General features: G+C 47.9%; 1 protein-coding gene across 1 annotated transcript in view; it reads left to right on the plus strand.

Annotated features, from left to right (window-relative positions):
• DNMT1 (DNA methyltransferase 1) overlaps nt 1-18,695 on the plus strand; it is a 47,233-nt gene that overhangs the window by 15,057 nt on the left and 13,481 nt on the right. Inside the window, exons 7-23 of the mRNA XM_021705613.2 lie at nt 4-38; nt 401-485; nt 3,200-3,234; nt 4,266-4,350; nt 6,069-6,103; nt 6,811-6,892; nt 8,769-8,803; nt 9,126-9,171; nt 9,266-9,346; nt 9,418-9,527; nt 13,057-13,175; nt 13,458-13,550; nt 14,153-14,304; nt 14,463-14,650; nt 14,753-14,936; nt 17,967-18,064; nt 18,279-18,426. Of these exons, the coding sequence (XP_021561288.1) occupies nt 4-38; nt 401-485; nt 3,200-3,234; nt 4,266-4,350; nt 6,069-6,103; nt 6,811-6,892; nt 8,769-8,803; nt 9,126-9,171; nt 9,266-9,346; nt 9,418-9,527; nt 13,057-13,175; nt 13,458-13,550; nt 14,153-14,304; nt 14,463-14,650; nt 14,753-14,936; nt 17,967-18,064; nt 18,279-18,426 (1,611 nt within the window). The remainder of the gene's footprint in view (nt 1-3; nt 39-400; nt 486-3,199; nt 3,235-4,265; nt 4,351-6,068; nt 6,104-6,810; nt 6,893-8,768; nt 8,804-9,125; nt 9,172-9,265; nt 9,347-9,417; nt 9,528-13,056; nt 13,176-13,457; nt 13,551-14,152; nt 14,305-14,462; nt 14,651-14,752; nt 14,937-17,966; nt 18,065-18,278; nt 18,427-18,695) is intronic.

An 18,695-nucleotide genomic window follows, 5' to 3' on the forward strand; every position in this document is an offset into this window, starting at 1 on the left:
CAGGAGGAGAAGAGACGGAGAGTTACATCCAGAGAACAGTAAGAATAATTAATACATCTTTTCTGTACAATGTGCAGTCTTCATTACTGAAACGACTTTTCTGAAGAGTTTTAAGGAGCTTTATTGTGAGTTGCCATGGCGACCGTAGATAGCTTAAGAATGCTGAATTTGGGGTCAGATTATTAACCTTCAATTCATGTAGAATTCTCATTGCAAAGAAAGAATTGAGGGCAGAACCAGATTTAAAGGTCCTATTAAATATTAAAGTAGTATGTGCCCTTTGAGATTCTGAGATAAAGATTGCTTTCTTGGGTAGGAAGAGAAGGACCGTATGAAAACTGCTTGCAGGGGAGGAGTTTGGGAGAGTCACCCTTGGGGTGTGTGCTACTTTGCTTGACAGAGTTGCTAGACCGCTCCCTGCAGAAGAACCGGAAAGAGTAAGACCTGGAACACACATGGAAGAAGAGGAAGAAAGAGATGAAAAAGTAAAGCCTGGTCACATCCAAGTTTGTCGATTGTACTTTTTAATCTTTGAGTCCCCATTTGGTTTTAGGAAGGGGGTCACGGGGAGTGGGGAGCCTGTAGGAACAAAATGACTTTTCTCTAATCAAAATGACCTTGACTTTAGCCAAAATGCTTTTCAAACTCCCTTTTTCTGTGGTTCTCTACCTGGAAGAGGGGTTATGTGGCTGTGGTGATGAGCACACCAGTGTTAGGCTTGGCGGTCAGCTGGACCTTGTGCTAGTTCATCAGTTGCAGAACTTTGGTCCATGCCCTTGCCCATCTGCCTCCCTTGCTCGTCAAGTCTTTGTGGAAATCTAATTTTCGAACACATGTGGTGCTAAAATCCTATAGCAGCATCCAGATATAAGGTTGTGTGTGCGTGCGCACGCGTGTGTGTTTGTGTGTGTGTGTGTGTTTCCCTAAGATTTATTTTAGAGAGATGAGTTGGGAGAAGGGCAGAGGGAGAGGGAGAGAGAGCATCTCTCAGGCAGGTTCCGTGCTGAGCATGGAGCCTGATGTGGGGCTTGAACTCAGGACCCTGAGATCATGACCTGAACCAAAACTGAGTTGGACATTCAACTGACTGAGCCACCTGAGCCCCTCTTCAAGTTGTATTCTTTTTTATTTATTTGAGAGAATGTGCGAGAGAGCAGAAGCAGGAGGAGTGGCAGAAGGAGAGGGAGAAGCAGGCTCCCCTCTGAGCTGAGCAGGGAGTCTGACGTGGGGCTTGATCCCAGGACCCGAGCCGAAGGCAGACACCTAAACTACTGAGCTACCAGGCACCCCTAAGTTGTATTCTTAACTGAGGTCAGCCCAGATTCCCCCCAGGTCTTCCCCAGACCTCCAGTTTCTTTGTAAAATCAGAGTTTAAGGTTCTGTGAAACAGAGATGTGCCACCTGAACCCCCTTGGGGTGGGGAGAGGAGAGGGAATGGGGGTTTGATACCAGAAGCCTTACCATTAGACAGTACTCCCTGTATGACAGACTGCTAACACTGAGTGGTCACAGGTGATGGAGCAATATCAGATCCTGTTCTGTGTCCTGTTAAGGCATCGATTAGAAGTTTCTTACAGGGGCGCCTGGGTGGCTCAGTTGGTTAAGCGACTGCCTTCGGCTCAGGTCATGATCCTGGAGTCCCGGGATCGAGTCCCGCATCGGGCTCCCTGCTCGGCGAGGAGCCTGCTTCTCTCTCTGACCCTCCCCCCTCTCATGTACTCGCTCTCTCAAATAAATAAAAAAAAAAAAAGAAGTTTCTTACAAACTTGGAGGGTTACTGCTGTTATTGGGAACCTCTTAAAGGATGGGCGTGTGTTATCGCTCTAGTGGGGGAGCAGCTACGATGTATGATAATTCTTGAGCCATTTGGTCCTTAAAGCTAGCCTTTAATTGATCACCTTGCCTACCCTGAGACTAGTTAAAATTAGACAGCAGTTAGTTAGCACACTCCAACTCATTTGAGCGCAGGCAGTTCTAGGGGGCTTGCTTGACCACCCTCCAAGGGAGCTTTGGGCGGGACTGAAATGCCTTGTCTGTGGTCAGACTCCCAGTATCTCTTCTTTTTTTAAAGATTTTATTTATTTGACAGAGAGAGCACAAGCAGAGGGAGAGAGAGGGAGAAGCAGGCTCCCAAGGAGCAGGGAGCCCGATGCGGGGCTCGATCCCAGGACCCTGGGACCATGACCCGGGCCGAAGGCAGACGCCCAACGACTGAGCCACCCAGGCACCCCCATTGTTATTATTATTATTTTTTAAGATTTTATTTATTTATTTGACAGAGACAGAGATAGCGAGAGCAGGAACACAAGCAGCGGGAGGGGGAGAGAGAGAAGCAGGCCTCCCGCGGAGCAGGGAGCCCGATGCGGGGCTCGATCCCAGGACCCTGGGACCATGACCCGGGCCGAAGGCAGCCGCTTGTCGACTGCGCCAGAGGAACGCCAGGCGTTCCTCCCAGTATCTCTTCTTGTAGAGAATGGTCTGTGATGTGTTTCTTCTCCACATTATCAACTCCTGTGGTCTCTTCACAAAATGTGGGGTTTGAGGCTGGATACAACTCGATGTTTTCCAGAGAGATGTGTTTAGTTCTTTAAGCTCAGGTTCCAAACGGTGTGCTGTCAGTGTTTGAGCTAGAGCACTTGTTCAGAGTGGGCCATCCTGCTTCCTGCCGTTATTATAGGTCCCTGGTTTTGATAGCCAGTTGTCTGTGAGGTTGTCCACGCTTCCTAATGACGGGTGATAGAAGGGTTTGGGGGTAAAACACTTGGATGACAGAACTCTTAGATCCTGCGACTCCTGCCTGCTTACCCCACCAGAAATAAACTTGCTGTCTTGAAGATTGTCTTTACTCCCACCAGCTAGCTATAGGATCAGTTTAGGTTTTATTTCCACAGAACACTTACAAAAAGATCAGGGAGGGACGTCTGGGTGGCTCAGTCAGTTAAGCATCCGACTCTTGGATTGAGCTCAGGTCATGATCTCCGGGTTCTGGGATCGAGCCCCCGTGTCGGGCTCTGCACTCAGCACAGAGTCTGCTGGAGATTATCTCCCTTTCCCTCCGCTTCTCCCCTGCTTGCTTGTATGTGCGCGCGCTCTCTCTCTCTCGCTCGCTCTCTCGAATAAAATCTTAAAAAAAAAAAAAAAAATCAGGTCTAAGTGAAGGAAAATCAACTAGTTTTTTTTCTCTCCCCTCCTCCCCCAGGAAGAAAAGAGGCTCAGAAGTCAAACCAAAGAACCGTAAGTATAGTTAACATGCCTTTGTACTTTCTACTGTGAACTTAATTGCCAAAATAAGTGCTCTGGTAGAGACCTGAGTGGGCAGGGCATTAGGTGTGTAAGTTATACATGTGTGGGGATGGTTCTGCTTGTGGAAGGTCAGACCACCACAGTGAAAGCAGGGCTCAGTTGACCTCAGCTGATCTTGACCCCAGGTTCTTCCTCTGTGGTGGTCATACAGCAAGCGGTTTGTCAGGTGGTGGTAAAGGGCATTGAAGGAGCAGCACTGTTCCTCACCCACAGCTGTGAAGACACTGTGTAACAGACTGTCGCTAAAGCCCAGTGGCTTAAGAGATAGCATTTATTTAGCTTACGAGTCTACATCTTGATGACTGTCAGCTGATCTTGGCCAGGTTTGGTGGGGATGACGGGGAGGATCTGCCTCTTCTTCATGACGTGGCCAGCCTGGGTGTGCTTTTGTGGCGGTGGCCGAGTGTGAGGGCAGAGGTGAAAAGCACTTCAAGCCTCTGTTGACCTCCACCTGGCTGAAGTGAATGTTGAGACTGGGCTTTTGTCTCGGGCTGGGCAGAACATCCAAATGGAGTGGCAGGGCCCTGTGGCCAAGATACTATGTGGAGAGTGGCTTTCCATGGTTGCTGGGGCAGATTGCACATCAGACCAGCTCTTGTGAACCTCTACGGGGTGACCTCAGGGCCACTTCCACTGCGGGCATGTTCCCATCAGGTTACAGGAAATCAGTGGAGTCCTAGTGTGTGTGTGGCGGGCGGGGGGGGGTTGTTTGTTTTTGTTTTAAGCTACTGGTGTATGTCAGCATCATCTATATGAAACATTGATGGCATTTCTAAAGATCCTAAGTTCTGAAGTAATAAGTGCCTTCCGGGTTTCCTGCAGGGAAGACATGCCCTTCAGCTGGGAAAGGCAGTCCACGCTCTAAGTCCTGGGAGGAGACTGTAGTCCTCAGTGGGGCTGCTTGCCATGGCGTCAGGCTCTCTGAGCTGATCGGGGTGTATGTATTTTGTTTTGTGTGACAGAACACCTAAACCGAAGTCTAAGGAGGAGCCAGACAGAGAAGGAAGAACTGGAATGCAGGCTGAAATGGATGAAGAAGAGGAGAAGGTAAAGACTGAATCTTGGTTTCTTAAATGTCACTTTGCTTCTGTTCCCATGTGGTTGAGACACATGGCATGGGGCAGGGCTCTGGGTTCAAATCCCGCCCTACCTCCCCTCAGGCAACTCTGGGAAAGTTACCTAATCCCCCTCGTGGGGGTTGGTGATTATCGCTGCATGTCAGTGAACGTTTAGTTGTTTATCCATCACAGTGGATAGGGCCTGTGTGTGCCTTGACGAAGGTATGCGTAAGAAGCCTCCATGAGAAGGCTTGATCTGTGTCCCCTAAGACACATCAGCCATACCTGTGCTGCTTAACTGGCTTCCTGAGTTGAGTCTAGGTCTCTCCATCCTGCCAGCCTCTTGAGTAGTTGCAACACAGACCCCCATTTCAGCTAAGTGAAATGTCATAAACTCCAAAGCATTATACATGCAGCAGGGCTGGGCCTTCGTAAAAATACAGGATGGCAAGGTCATCTGCAGGGCGGTCCTACTACCTGAGCTCCGGGGGGGGGGGGGGGGTATTCACGCCGGGGGGGCTGCTCTTCAGGCAGTGTGGTTCCTTCTAAGAGAAGCTGAACTGGGATAATCCCGGGATTGTCTCTGTGGGTTTTTTTTGTCTGTTGAGATCTAGACAGTGGAGACCGAGGTCACAGACTTGCTGGGTCATGAACTTCCTTACTTCCGGCCTGGTTGGCAATAGGCATCCATTCTCATTCTGTGGCATTTGACCCTTTTGGTGTCACCTCCAGCTCGCTCTGCCGTCTTCTTGTCTCTCACCTTTTCTGTCCAGATACTGGTTATCTTACTAAAGGTGCTTGCCCGGTTATCCCTTTCCAGGCCCTCTAGAGAGACCTTAGTGATGGTGTCAGAGCACTCATCCCCTGCAGACAGAAACTGGCAGGAGCTTTTGCTTCACGGTAGAAAGGGATGGAGGGGTTCCACATTTGACCCTTTCTAATATTGTTAGCTTTTCTATTTTAATAAATCCACTAATAGACTTGTTACTCTATGAAAATGAGCTCAATAAATTTCAGAGGGTTTTTTTTTTTTTTTTTTGTATGTATGTAGGTTCAGAAGGTGCTAGATTGTATATAACAAGGAGTTGGTGACTTTTGGGAATTCTTTTAATTGATTTTTCCCCCCCATATTGGATTGCCAAGTTTTGTCCTTGTTTTTTTTCCTGCTGTCCTGATGACTGTCTGTATGACCTCTTCACTTCTGACCAGATGAGAGCTGGAACTGCCGGCGTTCTGGCCAACAAAAGCTAAATGGCTGTAATATTCCCTTTTACGATGAGCTTTCCTGGGACTGGGTTGGCTAATGATGGCCCAAAGCTGGCCCTCTGCTCCTTTTTATAAAGTTCTGTTGGAACACAGCCGTGCCTTTTCACTTCTGTATTGTCTCTGGTTGCTTTTATGCTATAATGACAGGGTTGAGTAGTTGCAACACAGACCGTGGGGCTTACAAAATCTGAAAATGTTTGTTTTCTGAGTCTTGATAGGAACCATTTGCCAACTCCTGGTCAACTCTTGTTTGGAGGGGGTAGGGAATGGAGTTAAAAATTGGAAGTCTCATCACTAGTCTGTAGATCCGCGCGGACTTTTCCTGTTCTCCAGTTCCACAGCGCTTCGATCGTTAACTGATACTTTCAGTTTGGTCTTGCTCTTTTCTCAGAAACTAACTTTTCCCCTCTTTCTCTCTCCTCCCCTGCTTCACCCTCTTAGGATGAAAAGAGACCCAGAAGTCAACCCAAAGATCTGTAAGTGGTTGAAATGCTTGTGCCTTTGTGCTGTGCTTTGTGAAATTTTCATTATTGAAATTATTGTTCTAGAGATCTGTGATGATGTAGAGGTTTACAGGGAGCTGCTGATATTCTTGGAAGATTGGATCCTTTCGGGCAGGGTTGGATAAGAAATTAAACTGGGCCTCATCCTTACTCCTTACCCTCTGCCACTTGGGTAGCCGTCCCATCCCCTGCACAATCTCATGTGTCTCTTAGCTTCCAGCATTTCTCATGTGGCCTGCATCAGAGGGGTCACAGGGGGCTTCTGGGGGCCTTCTCTTGGGGTTACAACTTATCAATGCTCCTTTTAGGGCCACCATCACAAGGGGCTTTCTTTATTGAATGGGAAAAAAGAATCTGTTGCCCAGATATTCTGAATATTTTGCTTTTCAATAGGGAGGCATTAATCTGTGGGGTTTTTTTGTTTTTGTTTTAAGATTTTATTAGAATGAGAGAGAGAGAGAACACGAGTGGGGGGGGAGGGCAGAGGGAGAAGCAGGCTCCCACTAAGCAAGGAGCCTGATGCGGGGCTTGATCCCAGGACCCTGGGATCTTGATCTGAGCTGAAGGCAGACGCTTAACTGACTAAGCCACCCACGTTCCCCATATTTGTTATTTTCGATATGAGTTGGCAATATGGTTATTCTGAGCAAATATTTGGCATATATTTATTTACCTAATAGAGCTGCCAAACGGAGACCTGAAGAGAAAGAACCTGAAAGAGTAAAACCACAAGTTTCCGAGGAAAAAGATGAGGATGAAAAGGTAAGCTCTTATTTTTCAATCCTGCTGTATTTCCTACATCCCAAAGTGATTTTTTTTTTTTTTTGAAGGTAACTTTTTATTATGGAAGCATTCACGCATACCCCAAAGTAGGCAGAATAAGGTAGCAACCCCTTGTGTTCTCATCCACCTGCAACAGCTCTGAGCTCATAGTCCAGTGTTTCAGTCCGTTCCTCTCCAATCTCCCAGCCTCCCTCGCCCCTGGATGATGCTGAACAAATCCCAGATGTATTACTGAAATATTTACAGAAGAACTACCTGTAAGAGGAAAGGACTGTTCTTAAATATCACCACAAGACCACCATTAACACAATGTCCAGGTCTAGTCTGTTCAAATTTCCCTGCCTATAAAAGACAGTGGAGACTGAATCAGGACTCAAACGAGGTCTGCACAGTGAATTTGGTTGGTATTTGTCCTGTCTCATCCAGAGCTGTGCCCCTTCCTCCTGTAGTTTATGGAGGGAACTGGCTTACCTGTACAGTTTCTGGGTTTTGGTTTTTTTGTTGTTCGCACCCCTCTTTTGTTAAGCATCTCCCTCCAGCCCTGTCTCCTACAGACTGATGGTTAGGTCTGGGGGCTTACCCAGAAGCCGGTCCTCTGTTCCCAGTGGACTGCTGAGGTGTTGCCAGGTGCTTCCTGTTGCATCATACCAGAGGGCACGTTTGTCTATTTATGGTTTTAAGACTGATCACTGGGCCGAAGTGTGGTCGCCCGATCCATCCTTTATAAAGTCCCTCTCAGCTTTTCATTCGAGGTTTTTAGCAGTTATTGCTTAAGTCTGTATCACTGGGAGTTGCAAAGTGGCGATAGTCCAGTTCTCTCATTCCTTCATTTACCCAAAATAATTCTAGAAAGAAGTTCCCCCTTTCTTTATGGTGGCCCAAACAGACTAATATAATACCATAGTCCGGGTGGTTTAAACAACAGATGTTTATTTTCATAGTTCTGGAGACTCAAAGTCCAAGATGAAAGTGCCAGCAGGGTTAGTTTCTGGTGAGGCCTTTCTTCCTGGCTTGCTGATGGCTGCCTTCTCACCCTGTCCTCACAGGCTCTACCCTGTGCGAGCGTGGAGGGAGAGTGTGCGCCTGGTGTCTCTTATAAGGACACAGTCCTATTGGATTAAGGCCCACCCTTATGACCACCCTTTTAACCTCAGTCACCTCCTTTAAAAGCCTCCTCTCCAAATACAGCCACATTCTGGGTTAGGGCTTCAGCTTGAAATTTGGGGAGACTTAAGTCATTTCATAGCACCCCTCATCAGTTGTTGACTTATGAGGTACTGCTTGTACAAGAAAGCTAAGCATTTTAATTTTAATTTTTTTTTTGAAAAAGATTTTGAGAGAGCGAGCACAAGCTGGGGGGAGGGGCAGAGGGAAAGGGAGAAGCAGACTTCCTGCTGAGCAGGGAGCCCAACATGGAGCTCGATCCCAGGACCCTGAGATCATGACCCGAGCCAAAGGTAGATGCTTAACCAACTGCCTTTGGCTCAGGTCATGATCTCAGGGTCCTGGGATTGAGCCCCACATTGGGCTCCCTGCTCTGCGGGGAGCCTGCTTCTTCCTCCCTTGCTCCCCTTGCTTTTGCGTGCTCACTTGTACTCTCTGTCAAATCTTTAAAATAAAAAACAAAACAAAACGGTCTCTGTTAGGAGTCTGTTAAGGAAGGCTTTCATTATAGGAATTTTGAATATAAGACTTTATACACCGCAGATGGCTGGGGTCTCACTGGGTCCTTTGACTGCCTTCTTCCCTGCCTCTGACTAGGTTTTGTGATAACCATGTATATAAAATTCTGAAGCATTATTAAGATATAAAATACTTTTGTACTCTTCACTCCTCTTTCATTCTCTCTGTTTAGGAAGAGAAGAGACGCAAAACTACATCCAAAGAACCGTAAGAACTTATTTTTGTCTTGGTAAAAGCAGGTCACATTAAAATTCTTGTTCTAGAAAGAAAAAGAGGTTTTTAGTGAATTTAGAGCAGCCTTAGCTTAGCTTTGTATCTGATTGGGTCTGTGAGCTCAGGATCAAAACATTCCAATTCTGCGTGAGGCAGGTGCCTTCTGTGTGGTAAGGGTGGGGAGTGGACCCAGCCCCTTGCCCCTGAGGCAGCAGCTGATGCTCATCTGTGTTGGTAGATAAGGTGTAGCTTTGGTAGATTCTTACATGTTCTGATAGGATTAAAAAAACCAAACCCTCTTGTGCTTTATTCTCAGAACTGAGAAAAAAATGGCTCGAAACAAAACAGTAGTGTCCTCCAAGGTAAACCTATAGCTGGGGGTAAACCCAGTGGTACGGCACCAGTGGGGTTGCCCAGAGCTGGCCCTCTGAGCGCTGCTTGTGTTCATGCCCCCAGACCAATCCTCTGAGGTGTGTGCAGTGTGGACAGTACCTGGATGATGCCGAACTAAAGTATGAACAGCATCCTCCTGACGCAGTAAGTTCGGCTCTGCTCCCAGCCTTCCAGTCCCTGTCCCTGCTGCTGCCTAATGGTCCGATGTCTCTCAGGTGGATGAGCCACAGTTGTTGACAAGTGAGAAACTCTCCATCTTCGATGCCAACGAGTCTGGCTTTGAGAGTTATGAGGCTCTTCCCCAACACAAATTGACCTGCTTCAGGTAATGGATATGCTTCTGCTCTTTTGTAATACAGCACTTCCCTGAAGATGCTGAAATTCTTAAGATCCTAGTGAAGTTGTTTGTTTTGTTTTCGTTTGTTTTTTCCCCTTCCCCCATCCTAGTGAAGTTCTTTAGCACCTACCTGTAACATTTCTTAAGTTGCTAACACTTCATGGATAAGAACCACAAAGGTGGTAGGAATAGTAGAATTTGCTGTGTGGTTTGTCAAAACTATATGTGTTTAATCTTCAGTCTATACGTAGCCTGAAGCTCATTCAAATGAGGGCTAGCCATGTGCTAGGTACTGATCTAGGTGTTAGGGATGGAGCACAGCAGGTCCCTGCTTTCATGGAGGCAGAAACAGTTATGCCTGTCAGGTAGTAACAGCAACAACAGATGTGAAAAGCATGGTGAGTAGAGAGGGGGTGGGAGAAAGAATGTTTTTGGAATGGAGGGTATGTGACTTGAGCAGAGCCCTTAGTGACATAGAGAACAAGCTAAGGGGATAGCTAGGGAAAGATGTCCCCGCGCGCCCCCCGCCCCCCCGCCACCAGGTGGAGGGAACAGCAGGTACAGAGACTCCGAGGTGGACTCCTGTTGGCTCTGGAATACTCAGTGATGAGGCTGCTGTGGTTGAAGTTGAGGGAGCAGGGGGTCAGGGAGGGGGCTAGATCCTGCAGGGCTTTGCAGGCTGTGGCAATGACCCCTGAGCTTTCTTTCTTTTTTTTTTTTTTTAAAGATTTTATTTATTTATTTGACAGAGAGAGAGATAGTGAGAGAGGGAACACAAGCAGGGGGAGTGGGAGAGGGAGAAGCAGGCTTCCCGCGGAGCAGGGAGCCCGATGTGGGGCTCGATCCCAGGACCCCGGGATCATGACCTGAGCCGAAGGCAGACGCTCAACGACTGAGTCACCCAGGCACCCCTGACCCCTGAGCTTTCTGAGTGAAGGTCTTGGCATCTGGACTGTGCCTTTGGCAAGGTTCAAACAAACCTTTGAGTACGCAGAGTCTCCATGTTCTTCAGCACCCTCTGTTCCATTCAGCTCCTTCTCGCTGGGGCTGCAGTTACTCTGAGCCTTCACTTTGTGGGAAATGGCTTGAATCCAGGACTAGCCCAGTTTCTTTCAGGCCTTGGCAGGTGCTTTTCCCCTTCCTATGGAGAATGGTGGGGGTGGATTGCCTCCATCACACCTGTTAGCCTCAGGTGGGCATCACTTCCATGACACCCCTGCCCCATAGCAGGTTAGGGGTTCTCTTGCCCTCAGACAAGATCCCCAGTAGGTTTCTTCTGCAGCATATTTCATGCTTCCTGTGGTCGGTGGTTGGCTGTATCTTCCTCTCCAACATGATCAGGATCCTGATCTGTGTCAGGATGCTGTCCACCTACCAGTGATCCTCAAGGCCTGGCCCTCAGCTCTGCCGGTGAAACATGCTGTGTTGATACAGCTGATGCTCATGTCTCCCTGTTGTGTCTCTCAGGACCGAGGCTCAGGAGAGGATCAGGAGCTGGAGCCAGGGCTGCTGTAGTCAGGAATGTCAGAGCTTGGGGTCTCTTGGCTCCCTCCTTGAGAGGGATCTGCTGTAGACTCCTTCCTGTACGGCGGGGTGGTGGCACTAAATACACACTTCCCAGGGATAATGTGCTTCTTAGCCTCGGGCCATTGGAGCCAGACTGCCTGAGTTATTTAGGGACTTTGCCGACCTCTGGTACTTGGGCTGAAAGTGGCAAGCGGAAACAAGTCCAGGGCAGGGTCCATACTATGAGCTAGTGAGTCCTGCCCCTGCCTGGAACTTAGAACTTCTCCCTGATATCACGCCTACCAAGAGGGCCTATGGACAGCTTGTCGGGCTGGGCACTATTTCTTCCTCTTCTGTAGGTCCACAGTATCCTGTTTTCCCTTGATAAGTGTCCATGTAGCCCACTGGGCTTAAGTCCTGAGGGCAGAGTATGACCCATGTCTATCATGACTGGCACGTAGGAGGGGAGTTTAACTCAAGGTATTCATGTTTTCGTTAAGTTCTGTGAGATTTCAGGATGAGGATTTCTGGCTTCTAAGGGCCTAGGCTATGGGATCATGGTGGAGGGTGGTGTTCTCGAGAGCTGCAGATTTTGTGTGGCCTGCCTGGGCCTTGGAGGGATGAGATGGTACCTCTGGTGCAGAAAGTAGTCTTTGAGGCTGGCCTGAGCAGAAAGGACCCCCCCCCCCCCCCCGCACACACACACACACACACTCTCTCTGATTCCATGTTCTTCTGAAGTTTGGCATTTGGGTGGTAGGACTGTGGATGCCTTCAAGCTTGAGATTTAACCCTCCGAATGAGGCAGAAGTCCGTCCTTCCCATATTTTTGTACTACTTTCTTTCTTTTTTTTTTCTTTAAAGATTTTATTTATTTATTTGACAGAGAGAGACACAGCGAGAGAGGGAACACAAGCAGGGGGAGTGGGAGAGGGAGAAGCAGGTTTCCCGCAGAGCAGGGAGCCCGATACGGGGCTCGATCCCAGGGCCCCGGGATCACGACCTGAGCCGAAGGCAGATGCTCAATGACTGAGCCACCCAGGCGCCCCCCCTTTTTTTTTTTTTTTAAGATTTTATTTATTTGACAGAGAGAGACACAGTGAGAGAGGGAACACAAGCAGGGGGAGTGGGAGAGGGAGAGGCAGACGCCCAACAACTGAGCCACCCAGGCACCCCTCTTTGTACTACTTTCTTTTTTTTTTAACTTTTTTTTTTTAAAAGATTTTATTTATTTATTTGAGAGAGAGAATGAGATAGAGAGAGAGCATGAGAGGGGGGAGGGTCAGAGGGAGAAGCAGACTCCCTCCTGAGCAGGGAGCCCGATGCGGGACTCGATCCTGGGACTCCAGGATCATGACCTGAGCCGAAGGCAGTCGCTTAACCAATTGAGCCACCCAGGCGCCCTCTTTGTACTACTTTCATGTTATTATATAGTATGCTTTATTATGCCTTTTTTTTTTTTTTTTTTTTGAGGTGAAACTCCTGTAACACGTAACCATGTATGAAATAGCGTGAATAGGTAAATGCAGAGAAACAGAGTGGGGAGTTGCCAGGGGCAGGGACAGAATAGGCAGCAGTGTCTGCTTACCAGAGGGGTTTTTCTCTGGGGCAGTGAAAACGTTTTGGAGCTAGATGGAGGCGATGGTTGCACGACTCTGGGTGGAACAGGTCTGAGAAGCCAGTGTTTCTCCGTTGGCGATATGCCGAGGGAAGATGTAGTGACGGCTCCCTTATGAAGTTTCCTGTCCTCCCGCTGTAAGACTCACCACTCTCCTGGTGTCACCCTTGTAGACATCTAGGTCTGCAGACACCAAGGTCCTCTTGATGCACAGGTGGGAGAGTCGGGTAGAACTGTTGGGGTGGGGACACTGTGCTGATCTAGTGTTCCGGCAACCAGAAGGGTAGGAGTCTAGGACTTGTACCTGGGCCCGTCACCTCGTGTCTGAACGGAACTCTGCACCACTACTGCCTTCAGCGGTCGGCTGGTAACGGCTCTCTGTTGCCTGTCTAGCGTGTACTGTAAGCGTGGTCACCTGTGCCCGATCGACACCGGCCTCATTGAGAAGAACGTGGAACTCTTCTTCTCCGGTTATGCAAAGCCAATATATGATGATGACCCATCTCTTGAAGGTAAGTGGGACGCACGCTCCAGGTTCTGTGTGGGACAGAGATCTTAAAAACAAAGCTCACCTCCAAAGCAGTACTCAGCTGCAACTACTCTTCTTCAGGTTGGGACTTAAGACGTGCTGTGGACAGCTGTTAGCACACTTGCTGGCTCTGCGGGCTGCCCGCTTTGGCTGATGAGAGCTGTCAGCTCGGGGGCACTCAGTGCCACTGACCCTTCTGGGGTTTGATGGGAGTCCTAGCTCTTAGTTCATTTCTTTTCAGGAAACTTTCTTTTTCTTCTCTTAGGTGGTGTTAATGGCAAAAATCTTGGCCCTATAAACGAATGGTGGATCACTGGCTTTGATGGAGGTGAAAAGGCGCTCATTGGCTTCAGCACTTGTAAGTATGTGGCCAGTCGGGGACTATAATGGGATCTGAAGGGGACCTTCATTCCTGTCCTCCCTGGGGCTTGGTTGGGCTCTGGTGGGATGCCTCAGGCTCACATGAACAGCACGTGACTAACTTGTGACTGTGTGGGAACTAGGTCGGGTTCCAATAGGATGACTTTTCTAGGAGTTACAGCTGGCTCTGGAACTGACCCTCCAATTAGAAGAGAGAGCAGATCCTATTGTTATAGCTCAAACCCAGACTGAATTCCAAAAAGAAAGATGCGCCAAAATAAGGCCACTTGGCCAGTCTCCTATTCTCTAGCTGTCTCTAAGATATTATTTAAGGACTCTCTACACCCAACGTGGGGCTTGAACTCATAACCCTGAGATCGAGTTGTATGCTCTACTGAGTGAGCCAGCCAGGCACCCCCGTTCTCTAGCTGTCTTAGACCACTTCTGAACGAGTTCACTCTGAATGTACTTCGCATTTTGTTGACTTTTGCGTATGGAACGACTTAGACTATTACATAGTCTTCATAGACTCATCCCTGCCCTTTGGACATCATAGTTGCCATTAGATTCAAACCACTTCTTAAAATTTGTTTACTTCAGCTTTTGCCGAATATATTCTGATGGATCCCAACCCAGAGTATGCACCACTGTTTAGCGTGATGCAGGAGAAGATCTACATAAGTAAGATCGTGGTTGAGTTCCTGCAGAGCAACCCAGACTCAACCTATGAAGACTTGATCAATAAGATTGAGGTGAGAGGTTCAGGGTCTTTGTGACCTGGGATTCATGCCTATTTACATGCCGCATAGATGTTGCTAGAAAACTCACATCTCAATGAGAAACCATTTTTCAGTTTTATTAGAACAGTTTTGCTTAAGCCTAAGAGACACTTCTGATGTTTTTCTTAAAGACCACTGTTCCTCCTTCTGTGCTCAACCTGAATCGATTCACAGAGGATTCTCTCCTTCGACATGCCCAATTTGTGGTAGAACAAGTAGAAAGTTATGATGAGGCTGGGGACAGTGATGAGCAGCCCATCTTTCTGACCCCTTGCATGAGAGACCTGATCAAGTTGGCTGGGGTCACCCTAGGAAAAAGGTAAGGATGTGGCAGGAATAAAACCGAAGACATGAGACCAGAGAAGGTAGTGTCATGGGCGCTCCTCCCCAGCCCACTGACACATGGAAACTTCTGTCCCAGGCGAGCTGAAAGACGTCGGACCATCGGGCATTCTGCCAAAGAGAAGGACAAAGGCCCCACTAAAGCCACCACTACCAAGCTGGTCTACCAGATCTTTGACACTTTCTTCGCAGAGCAAATCGAGAAAGATGACAAAGAAGACAAGGAGAATGCCTTCAAACGCCGGCGGTGTGGCGTCTGTGAGGTAATCTCACTTGGTTGGGCTGGGCTCCCTGTGTAATCTGAAGTACTTCTTTCTTCTGGCTTGAGACTCTCCCTGCTCAAATGTCACCCCGAAAACAAAGTTACCTGGGGGGATTGCACGCCTCATGGGACAGACAGATTGACCGGACAGCTGTGCAAAGAGGTGTGCTTGGGCACCTGGCTGTTAATGCTGCTGTCACTAAAGAGGCTGGCCTCCCGGGTGGCGTTGCTCTGTCCCGATCGCACTGTGTCTAGCAGCCTGGGTGAGTGCAGAGGAAGGCATTACCCCTCAGAGGTGCTGCTGCCGCTTCTGGCGGGGAGGACATCCTCCCCGGAGCCTTCTTGTCTCCTAGTGTAACTTTCCCAGGAAAGTGGGGACTCTATCCAAAATAGATTTGAGGCCTTTTAAAAGCCCTCTCTTCCTCTGAATTCTTATATTTACTTCACTCAGGACTAGGGGGATTAATTTCTCCAGTCACCTAGAGCGGAGATATTTTGGTATCTACTACAGGCATACCTTGTCTTACTGTACTTCACAGATACTGCATTTTTGGGGTTTTTTTCTGTGTAATTTTGGTTTTTGGGGGGTTTGGTTTCTTAAAAATCGAAGTTCTGTGGCAACCCTGCGTTGAGCAAGTCTATTGGTGCCATTTTTCCAACAGCATTTTCTCACTCTGAGTCTGTCACATTTTGGTAATTCTTGCAGTATTTCAAACTTATTCATCATATGTATGGTGATCTGTGACCAGTGACTGTAGTTTGCTGAAAGTTCAGATGATGGTTAGCATATATTTAGCAATAAATAATTTTTAAAGAATATCCTTTTTTTTTTTAAGACCTAAAGCTATTTAATAACACATTTAATAGACTATAGTGTAGTGTAAACATAACTTTTCATCTGCACTGGGAAACCAGAAACTTCATTCAGCTCATGTTACTGTGGTGGCCTGGAACTGAGGTCCGCCTGTACTTGGCTTATTTTGGACAAAAACTCAAATGCGAAAATACCACAGCTGCCTTTAGAACCTGTGTTCACCCTGCCTGCTGGACTGTGTTTTTCTTTTGTTTCATTAACAGGAATTCACAGTTCTCAACATTCTTTTGGTTTTATTTTTTTCATTTAACACATGTATATGCAGTTTTCAGAGCTTCTTAAGTACACACAACTGGTATTTCCACCTGTTATGTGTTGATGCAGTTAGATCTAGTTGACTCACTTTGATTTTTTTTTTTTTTAAAGATTTTATTTATTTATTTGAGAGAGAGAATGAGAGCGAGAGAGCATGAGAGAGCGGAGGGTCAGAGGGAGAAGCAGACTCCCTGCTGAGCAGGGAGCCCGATGCGGGACTCGATCCCGGGACTCCAGGATCATGACCTGAGTCGAAGGCAGTCGCTTAACGAATAAGCCACCGAGGCGCCCCCAATTTTTTTTTTTTTAAGATTTTATTTATTTATTTGAGAGAGAGAATGAGAGCGAGAGAGCATGAGAGGGCAGAGGGTCAGAGGGAGAAGCAGACTCCCTGCTGAGCAGGGAGCCTGATGCGGGACTCGATCCCAGGACCCTGGGACCATGACCTGAGCTGAAGGCAGACGCTTAACAAATAAGCCACCCAGGCGCCCCCAATTTTTTTTTTTTTTAAAGATTTTATTTATTTCAGAGAGAGAGAATGAGAGTGAGAGAGCATGAGAGGGCGGAGGGTCAGAGGGAGAAGCAGACTCCCCGCTGAGCAGGGAGCCCTATGTGGGACTCGATCCTGGGACTCCAGGATCATCATCTGAGCCGAAGGCAGTCGCTTAACGAATAAGCCACCCAGGCGCCCCCAATTTTTTTTTTTTTTTAAAGATTTTATTTATTTATTTGAGAGAGAGAGAATGAGGGCGAGAGAGCATGAGAGGGCGGAGGGTCAGAGGGAGAAGCAGACTCCCCGCTGAGCAGGGAGCCCGATGTGGGACTCGATCCCGGGACTCCAGGATCATGCCCTGAGCCGAAGGCAGTCGCTTAACCAACTGAGCCACCCAGGCGCCCCCAATTTTTTTTTTTTAAGATTTCATTTATTTATTTGAGAGAGAGAATGAGAGCGAGAGAGCATGAGAGGGTGGAGGGTCAGAGGGAGAAGCAGACTCCCCGCTGAGCAGGGAGCCTGATGCGGGACTCGATCCCAGGACCCTGGGACCATGACCTGAGCTGAAGGCAGACGCTTAACGAATAAGCCACCCAGGCGCCCCCAATTTTTTTTTTTTTAAGATTTCATTTATTTATTTATTTGAGAGAGAATGAGAGCGAGAGAACATGAGAGGGCGGAGGGTCAGAGGGAGAAGCAGACTCCCCGCTGAGCAGGGAGCCCGATGTGGGACTCGATCCCGGGACTCCAGGATCATGACCTGAGCTGAAGGCAGTCGCTTAACGAATAAGCCACCCAGGCGCCCCCAATTTTTTTTTTTTAAGATTTTATTTATTTATTTGAGAGAGAATGAGAGAGAGCACATGAGAGGGGGGAGGGTCAGAGGGAGAAGCAGACTCCCCGCCGAGCGGGGAGTCCGATGTGGGCCTCGATCCCAGGACTCCGGGATCATGACCAGAGCCGAAGGCAGTCGCCCAACCAACTGAGCCACCCAGGCGCCCGACTCACTTTGATTATTTAATAGTGTTTCATTATATGAATATCCCAGCTTATCCCTCTGTTTAATGCTGTGGCAGTGCCTTGAATGAGGTTTCTTGTGACCGTCTCTACGTAGAGAATTGCTGGGGTGCGCTTTATAGGTTTAACTTTGGTCTAGAAAACTCCAAAGTGGTGGTGCTGGCTTATCCTTTGAGCTTTGCGAGCTCTCATTTCTCTGCACTCGTCCCAACCCATGCCCTGCTTTTTAAATTTGCTAACCTGGAGGGTGTGAATGGGATCTTGTTCTGAACTTACTTCTCATACTTCACCTAATGAGGCTAAATACAATTTTTTTTAAATTGTAATTCACCGAAAAAATGGTTACCAATGGTTACTAATGGCCGTTTCATTCACTTCTTAAAACTTTTTAGGTTTGTCAACAGCCCGAATGTGGACAATGTAAAGCCTGTAAAGATATGGTTAAGTTTGGTGGTAGCGGACGGAGCAAACAGGCTTGCCAAGAGAGGAGGTAGGTTTGGCTGACGCCGTCCTTGTAGCAGAGGACAATGCCAGCTGGTGGCAGATGAGCTTTGCCCAGGACAGGTGGGCTGAGCTATCCAGAGCAGGCAGCCTTCCCTTGTCTAGCGTTGTCACCGGCCTGTCCCTGTTATCTGACTAAAACATCCCCAGTAGGTTTTACTTTATTATGAAAGGGGATTTGCTTATAACAAGTGACTTTATAGATGCCCCAACATGGCCATGAAGGAGGCAGATGATGATGAAGAAGTCGATGACAATATTCCGGAGATGCCATCACCCAAAAAAATGCATCAGGGGAAGAAAAAGAAACAGAACAAGAATCGGATCTCTTGGGTTGGAGACGCTGTTAAGGTAATTCTGGAGAAGCTTCTCTTCTTATTGTCACACCTCTGAGAAAAGAGTTGTCCCCTCTGTATAACTGCCAAACCGCTTCAGCAGCCTGAGCCCTGGAGCGGAGAAACCTGCTCGTTTGCCTATGAGAAGAGCAGGGCCCATGGGAGAGGCCAAGGCCCTTGGCCATGCACCAGAAATGTTTTTTGTTGTTGTTTGTTTGTTTTTGTTGTGTGCCCAAAGATTCCTAACATTCCAAAGTGGGCATTTGACACTGTCCTGGGGGTGTC

Source organism: Neomonachus schauinslandi, chromosome 1 (assembly GCF_002201575.2).
Source record: "Neomonachus schauinslandi chromosome 1, ASM220157v2, whole genome shotgun sequence".
In the NCBI taxonomy this organism is placed as follows: Eukaryota; Metazoa; Chordata; class Mammalia; order Carnivora; family Phocidae; genus Neomonachus; species Neomonachus schauinslandi.